General features: G+C 40.7%; 1 protein-coding gene across 1 annotated transcript; it reads right to left on the bottom strand.

The window, feature by feature from the left end:
• Nucleotides 1-7858: 7858 nt before the first annotated feature.
• On the bottom strand, nucleotides 7859-8796 carry LOC106414568 (calmodulin-like protein 2). Its single transcript, XM_013855203.3, has one exon. The coding sequence runs from the start codon at nucleotides 8577-8579 to the stop codon at nucleotides 8121-8123; it is 459 nt and encodes a 152-aa protein (XP_013710657.2). The 5' UTR covers nucleotides 8580-8796; the 3' UTR covers nucleotides 7859-8120.
• Between the last annotated feature and the right edge of the window lie 414 nt (nucleotides 8797-9210).

Here is a 9210-nt window from a genome sequence, read left to right as displayed (position 1 = left end):
GCAACATCAATAGCATAAGCCCTAATCGTGTCATGCCATGCGCATGAAGAAATGTGGAACTATAGGTGCGAATTATTTGATCATTATTCATGCTAAAGCCTAGACCGAGAGACATTTTTGTTTCCGATCTAGCTTTGATTTTGGCTAAGGTGAGAGTTCTTTCCCAAACATCTCTTCCACGGCTTATGACCTCGAATAAGTATAATTTATTTCTAATGTGTTTCGTCTGTGTAAAATCGAATATGTCATTGCTTGTTTAGTTTTAGGTTCTTTGCTTAACCGGAACTAGGGTGTTAGATGGTTCAACTATGCTTTTTCATTTATAACTGATAATATATACGTGTATAGTATATTGAGGTGATTAGGACGTTAGCCGACAATGGAGTTGTAATTCTGTGTGTCGGCCGGAGACCAGTAGATTTGGTGTGGTGGATGCTGTGGCACAGCTTAGTCGACATGTTGTGACAAGGCTTCGTGGTCGAAAAATCGTCTACGGGTGTGTGTTACCGAGCACATATTCTGTGGTGTTTTTAGCCTGTTAGTGGGCAGCGAGTGCGCACCTCGCTAGGACTGTTGTTTTATCTCTGGGTACTTTAGGTATCATGTTTGCAACGTGTTAGGATTAAATTATATTTATTCGGAGTGCTCTATCTGGGTCCATGGACTTTGGGTTTAGTATCTCATACCTCACTGAGTGACTCCCCTATTACTCACTCCTCTTTCTGCCCCATTTCAGATGAGACTGACGAGTATATGATATTTGGTCGGATTGGTGCTACTGGGCTTTTTATTCGGATTTTTATTTGGGCTTAGCGTGAGTGGAGTTGTGTGTATGGGCAACGTGTTATGAGATATTGTTGGTGTCACGCTTTTCTCCAGATAGGAGGTGACAGGTTTCACAGTTAATCTCCCTCAATGAATTAATTATGTAATTGTTTGTAAGGGTTAACTATCTATATCCCACAAGAACTACTATATAGCATCAAATATCTCTCAAACTGTGATTTCATGCTAAATCTCTCTGGTTAAAATTTTTCAAAGTATTTACACATTGAATTTAAGTTTAAAACATAATATACATTATAGTTGGTTTGATGGGTTTACCTTCTATTAATACCAAACCACCTAAATCGAATTAAAATCGATCCGCTCCGATCTAAGTTCATCTTCTTCATTTGGTTGGTGTGTTTTCCCTCTTCTTGCTAGGGTAATTTTAAGTAGGGTTTTTCGTAATACTATGAAACATGAAACAAGTAGTAAAGTCAAAATTCAACGATCAAAAGTATTGTATTATTGATCAAGGGAGCTTACAACATATTGGTTAAGAGACCCTAGTTCTAGCTGCCTAGCTCTATTGTTGAAGCCATGAATAGTCGATCCCTTGTTCTAGGGTTTGGGACCCCTTGTTATAGGCTGTTGTTAGTCGAGAATTAGGTTAGATCTTTCCATATCCTAAAATATGAAAAGATATCTCTGTATTAGTAGTTTTTCATTTTATTCGGAGGTAAGAGGAAAACCTGGCCCGAGAGCTGGAAATTGTTTGGTCAAGAGAAGAAGGTCGACGACCTGCTCAAGAGGAATTGTGTCCCCTTTTATAGGTTAGTCGTATTTGTTCATTAGGTCAGAGGCCTCCATATTCGGAAATATGGAAGAATTCCCTTTAGTAAAAAACTTCCAGTTTTACTTGGAGGCAGTGATGGAGCCGGATTTGAGCTGGGATTTCTCCACGTGGGAATCTGAAAGCCGGCGTCCTGCTCGGAAGCCATAGTAATATATTTTGGATTAATTTTACTCAACAGTTTGCCCTTATTTTTGATTTCATTGTCGAATTCGGGAGATAACTTGTGCACTTCGGTCGACCGGAGTCGTTCCTTCTCAACATGTCTATCATGACAAGGATGTCGCTTCCTTAGTGCCCTTTTTCTGAGTTCGTCTAGGCCTGAACCGTATTTAACCCGGAGGAGAGGTATTTGTCGAAGGTATACCATGGTCTAGTAGGTGTTTCTAGGCTTGGAGCCTGATTAGATCAACTGATCTAGCAGGATTTATGATTTTTGTCTTGCATTTCAATAGTTGACAAGACCCATTTTCTTGGTGCGGGGCCTTGGCAGTGTCGAGCCTTACCATTTGTCACATTACTTCAATGGGTACCTGATTCTCCGATCCCATTTGTTGATTCATGGCTTGGGCGGAAATATTGAATAATGACGTTTTTACAATGGGCATACATTGCTACAATGGGCATACGATTACTACTTCGTCGTTGGAAGCCATGTATCATTGAAGTCAATTGCAGGACGCTTTAGTGTCTCGCTTGGAAGCAGGAGAACTGTAACTTTATCTGGAGGAAGGAATCTTAATCCGAAGATTACGTCCGCAAGGGATTATGTGACTATTTTTTGAGTTTCCTTTTCTCTTTTCGTGCAATATGGTCATTATCGACTTTTAAAAAAAATACTTAATATTATAAATCAACCGATTAGACCGGAATTTCAGTTTCGGTTACAAGTTTGATTCAACCTAAATTTTCCTAATTCAAACATTACAAGACTAACTTCGCTCGCCCACTTAACCGACGTTATCCGCTAGACTGCTCCAAAATCTTTAGAAAATCATTCCCCGTTCTCAGCCGTTGATGTTTACCACAAGAAGGTGGGGCTTACCTTGTTGCCTCAAATGCCGGACTTCTCGTGACATCGCAGGAGTAGCTAGGTATTGATAATATCCTCAAACTTGTACTTGACTGACCATGAAGCTCTAGACTCAATGATTAGAGGAAGAGATAGCACAGGCGCCACACAACCTCCAACAAGGCGAGCTGCGGGGAAAGCGTGACCAGAACCCGGGTCTTCAATACCTGCAAAAAAGAGAGAGAGAGTATCCTGCCAAGACGACCAACGACAGTCGGAGCACTGGGATGGGTACTCTCTAAAAATCTCTCCACTGAACGGAGACCCCATAAGACTCGAACGGAATCCCTGGCCAATTCCATGACCCGAGACTAGAGAACCTAACTCGGTCCTCTTTGCGCTACATAACTACGTCTCGCTGGGGAAGCAAATAGTAGTCAAATAGCAGCATCAAAACGCTCAGTAGCCATTCGTGAGATGGAACGAGCAACAACCAGGACAAAAGGATGGGGCAGACCAGCAGGCAAAGAGCATCAACGGAGGCCAAACCGTTACAGCCATAGACGACAAGACAAGCTTAAAACCTCTAAAGATGAACGCCCAGAACCACAGAGAGACCGCGACTACACGACCACCAAAGAGACCACGACCACACGACCACCAAGACTCATTGTAAACGCGCCGACGATGAACCACCCTCCTCTCCACTGAGCAGAAGCACAGCCCGGAATCAAAGGCGAGACACCAAGCCTTGATTCAAAGAAGTCAAAAACACACCATTCCAAAAAAGCTTCGAAGAAGACACACAATGAAGAACCGGAGGAGACAGAGCAGTAGAACCACCACCACGCGCCATCATCGCCACGACAGTGACCAGATCTGCAAAAGGAAAAAAAGAAATCCACCACTGCCGCACTCTAAGACACCGACTCCACTCCTCGAAGGACCTTGGCACCTCGTTGTAGCTCCAGGAGTTCACCACTTACCACAGGATCTAGTTCCCCTCAAAGGTAGATCTAGGGTTCCGGCAAGAGAAGTTCTGAAACACCCCAACCCGGAAATCTTTGAAAACATGTGAAAATTTCTAAGTAAAAGATCAAGTCAAATTTTATCCAATAAACATGAGAAATACTGCAACTTTATAAATGGAACACGAGACTAAATACTTAAAATCATGTAGTTTACAATGAAAATATCTTTTACAAAACTTCTCAAAATTACCCAAGTTCAAATACCCTAGCCCCGATGTTCTTTATAGCGTCGCGCTCTGGTCCACACAATCAACCTAACCTGCATCGCAAAGGAGGCATGAGTATACAAAATTACTCGGTGAGGACGCTCAAAACCGCCCACATGCAACTCATTAATCAAGCAATCAAGTTCCACGTTACATTCTAACAACCTAGCAATCCTTTTCTATCAACAATTTGTTTCCATCATTACTTAGCCATTTTGCATATTACTTATCAGTTTTCATGCGTCTGAAACTAACAACCTAACATTCGGTTCAATCACTCATTAACTTTAGCATTTCCTAACATTCCGACCCGAAGGTCCATCAACCTGCGGCCGAAGCCAAACCTGCGGACGAAGGCAAATCTGTGGCCGTAGCCAAACCTGCGGCCAAAGCCAAACCTGCGGCCGAAGCCAAACCTGCGGCCGAAGCCAAACCTGCTGCCGTAGCCAAACCTGCGGCCCGTCGTCCATTACGGCCTGTAGCCAACCTGCGGCCGAAGACAACCTACGACCGGAAGGTCCATAACGGCATGTAGCCAACCTGCTGCCGAAGCCAACTGCGGCCGAAGCCAACCTGCGATCCAAAGGTCCATAACGGCCGAAGCCAATATACACGGCCCGAAGCCAAAACATACTTCCCTTATTTATTTTAACTGTGTAATCATGTAATTTCTTTATTTAACAACCTACGACCCGAAGGTCCATAACGGCATGTAGTCAACTGTGGCCGAAGCCAACCTGCGATCCGAAGGTCCATAACGGCCGAAGCCAATATATACGGCCCAAAGCCAAAACATACTTCCCTTATTTATTTTCATTGCTTAATCATGAACTTTCCTTATTTAAGTTCAATTTTCTGTTCTCGTTCTTTTCTTCATTCATCTCATCCTTAATCAATTTCTATTACATTTTCCACTTAACATACCAATTCTATTCAAGATCAATTCTACGTTCATTCACATAAACATATCAATTAAAACATATCCTCATCACACAAAATCTAACATGCAATTATCCTAAGAATGCAAGAACGTAATTCGATCTTTGTGAACCATTTCGAAAAAACGAAGAGAACCTTCCATAAATAATTACTCTAACATATAATCTTCATCCTAACAAACTAACTATGACCAAAATACAAATTATTAAGTTGCCACGAATCACGCCCAACCACATCGGAAAATGGAAAAATAGATCGACAAACAAGATAGCTTGATTTACCATCAGTCCGCTCGCCAACCACAGATTAGATTGGAAGGAAAAACAGACAACAAAAGACATGATTGTATTTAGGGTTCAGGAAAAAATATTACTTTTTTGCAAAAGAAACATGAGAATGACTTAAACTCAACACGACGTTAGACCCTCGGCTTTGGTGACATGGAACCCAGCTACACATTTTGGCACAACATGAGATAATACAAATCAGTAATGCACAAAATATGCTATAACGAAGGAAGGACAAAAGAGATCAGCCGTAGGGTTAGGGGATGGTTACTTGATACGCAAGGTACGCATAGGGTTTCACTTAACCCTCTCAGATTGGCTCCGTCTTACCATACATGTGCTCGTGATGGGGTCAGCTGTATCCTCTGGTGGCTTACGGTTGGTGTTGGCGTAGATCGCCATCATGATGATGAGGTGCGGCGGCTCCAACATCGGTCGTCTCTCCTCCACGTCTCGGCTCCACTATGCAACACCAACAAGAGCAACGATGGCTCCATGATCATCAGCTACAATGGATCCGGTGTTGATCGGTGAAGAACAAGACTCCGGTGGTGGGTACCAATTACGTGGTGGTGCGTGACGTCAAGAACTCGTGTCTCCATAAGAGCCCAAGGAGGAGAGAAACATAAAGGAGTAGAAGAGAAGCATAGAGATAGAGAAATAGAAAGTGATCAAGGAAGAAATAAGATGGTGGTTAAGCTTTCCCTCTACATCAATGTTGACGGCTGCCGAAGGGAAACACACACGATGATCTAAATTTATATTTTGGTATAATAAACCCTTCCCATTTGGGTAAGGGCAAAAAGGCTTGGTTTAAATACAATTATAAAAATTAACAAAACCAAACCGGTTAAAGGAAACCGGTTCATTACATAAACCTCCCGCGATTTATATTTTAAAATTTTTAAAATACTCCGGAAGCGGATCGTTACAAGTTCCCCCAGAAACTCAAACATAACGACGTCCAAGAGAGATCCAAGGAAGATAAGAAAAAGGAAAAAAGAGCTGAGGAGAGAAGGTCGGTTTCAAACGTCGGTTTTCTTTTTCTGTGGCTAGAGAGGAAGATAAGGTAGAGCTCGGGCATTATGGACTTGATTCTTCGGCACCATTGATTGGGTAACTTGACTTATATCTACGGATGCCCAAAGATTTTCCTTATTCCCATGGGAAGCTAATAGAGTCAAACCCATGTCTGTATAACCGTCACGGATTCAGATATGGCATTTCTTCTTTATAGCTCTATAGCTTTTTGAGTTTTGTGGGAACCGAAATTCGCACTGTCGATTTCCGTTTAAATTAGGAAAGTTAGGAAAATCCTAATTTCCCAGACGTCCCGGATATCTGCTAAACCACATTCTAAGCAATCATAACACGCAAGTAAAGACAAAAACAAATAAGAAATCGTAAAAAAGAGCAAAAGGAGTTTTATTCCGAATTCGCGTATGAGCGTTACAACAAGGTAGAAGTCTTGGCTATGAGAGCTTTCGGCGAGATATCTAGTTCTAACAACCTAAGACTGCAAAACCTAGTTGAGTTGCAGCTCGAAATAACAAAAACGGAAAGTTGCCTAATTCCTCTAAGTGCTAAGTCTGTTCTGAAAAAGTTCTCTCTCGTGCCTTTCGCCTAGGACTCCTTATATACTCCCTCCAAGGTCGGTTTGAGTTTTTCCCTTCCTGCCCTTAAGCCGTCATAACTCGAAAATGGAGATATTCCATTTTTCTCGATCTTCATGATTATCCGTGGAAACTTAACATTTATCTGCGAAAATTTGACAAACTATAAACCGCCATAGTATCAATGGGCTTTTCCTTAAAAAATTGTAAGTGGGTTTCTAATAGTGTTTTAGACCTGTTTGGGCCGTCTTTCAACTCGAAACGTTTATTACGAATTTTATCGATAAAAATAAACTTTTCACGATTTTTATCGTAAAGTTTAAGTGATAACTCCAATTGATGGGAGTGAGAAATGATATGGCTGACGTACTCGGGAACTGGCATTGAGGAACTGACGAGAATGCAAGGTTTTGGGTCGTACCCGTTGATCAATGTCCGAAACAGTTCAGTCGCTATGTAGCGACCGGGTCCGCGATGGATCGGTTTCTACGTAGCGACCAAACAAATGGCTTGGTCGGTCGCTACGTAGCGACCGATCGAGAGGCTCGTTTGGTCGCTATGTAGCGACCGACTTACTGCGGATCGGTCGCTACGTAGCGACCGACACGTTACGGATCGGTCGCTACGTAGCGATCGATCGAGAGGCTTGGTCCGTCGCTACGTAGCGACCAACTCGTTAAGGATCGGTCGCTACGTAGAGACCTTGTTTGAATCCTTTTCCGATGTTCCATGAACGTGATCTTGGGCTGCGAGTGTTTAGTTTCGATGAATGAACCAAGATTAATGTAATATTTTACCGCAAGATTCTTCGTAAAAGCAATCTTTACGATGAATATTTTTCGTGAAAACGTTCATGCTGATTTTTACGGATATATGGATGTTAACTTCGTCGTGTCCGTTTTTGGCCCCAACATTTTCCGTTCTTTCTTGACTTCTTTTTTTTTTTATTGCGGGAATTATTTTCCGGGAATTTTAGACATTGATTCCGTCGTGACCGATTTTGACCCCAACAAGTTTCTTAATTCAGAATTTATTAGGAGGTGCTCCATATTATTCTCGGTTCTAACTCAAACTCAGGTTCTTATTAAACATGATTTTGTCCCAACTCAAGAATATTACAATCATTAGGCACAAAAGGTCTGGAATACCAAAAAAACAAGCTAATTCTACACTTGAAAAAAAAAATGTCTGACAAATTTAAACTATCACTTGTAAGCTAATAATTGTTTTTTAATGATCACTCAATGAACAAAGAAAACAGTGTTGTATAATACTCAACATCAGACATTTCATTTAATGCAAATAATTCTACTTTCTTGATCAAATACACTCTTTTTATTGTTTAAATTCCATAAACTAGTATTAATATCTAAACAATAAAAATTTATTATGAGTAAAAAAAGAGAAAACATGTTTAATTGGAGCTAAGAGCAGCAAATCCACCACCTCTCATCATTTGTTTAAATTCCTTAAAATTGACCATACCATCTCCATCAACATCAACCTTACTAATCATTTTCCTGCAACCTTCAAGTGTTCTTCCTTGTTTCAACCCCATTGATGCAAGAACCGACCTTAACTCTTCATCGGTGATGAAACCATCACCGTTCTGATCGAATACTCTGAATGCCTCCCTCATGTCCTCTTCTTCTTCTTTCTCTTCCATCATTTCTTGATACAATGACCCAATCTCATCTATATCCATGAAACCGTCTCCATTCACATCCATCTTTGCAATCATCTCCTTAATCTCATTTTCGGGAACAAGGATACTCACACTTTTGAAGAAATCCCTCAGCTCATTTTTTGCAATTTTCCCATCGCCATTCTTATCGAACATTTTAAATACTTTACTCAGTTCTCCACGATCCATTTTATCAAAAGTTCTGACGGTGGTTGTAGCAAAAAAGAATTATCTCACATTTGAAGAATAATAAAGATCAACAAACAGAGTCTTGTCTAAGTTGGTGAATTTTTGCAACAAAAAAAAAACTTCACGCAAGATGGACGATGTCAAAGGCACAAATTTAAAAAAAGAAAAGCAAATTATGAGAGAGAATAATGGGTTTCGTTGATGGACTCCACACGTTTCAATTTTTCAAAAAATTTATGGTCTAAAAATAGCTATATAAATGCCTTGAAATAGACATGAACCATCTAATTATGACACCAATCGAGAGATCCTCATTAGCATTCCTATAAACTAGGAGCGTAGCAAGCGCGGAGATGTTGACTAATTCATACGTTGTTATAGTTCTAAAACATTATAGGAGGTGGAGTCAAGTGTTTAGTTTAGTATAGTCGTAGTGGTTATCAGAAGAGATGTATAAGAAGAAGAGAAGAAGTATTGTGAATCATACAAATGTGAGCATTTTGTTGACGGCCAACAATCAATTAAATGTGAGCATGTTGGTTTTGGATATAAACTCATATGACTGATTAAACCTTCAAAGTTATTTCATTAATAATTGACATTTAATACTTTTTGGCGTCTAAATTTTCAA

Source organism: Brassica napus, chromosome C8 (genome assembly GCF_020379485.1).
Source record: "Brassica napus cultivar Da-Ae chromosome C8, Da-Ae, whole genome shotgun sequence".
Taxonomy (NCBI): domain Eukaryota; kingdom Viridiplantae; phylum Streptophyta; class Magnoliopsida; order Brassicales; family Brassicaceae; genus Brassica; species Brassica napus.
Note: the sequence above shows the minus strand (reverse complement) of the source record. Positions and strands in the feature narration are given on the sequence as shown.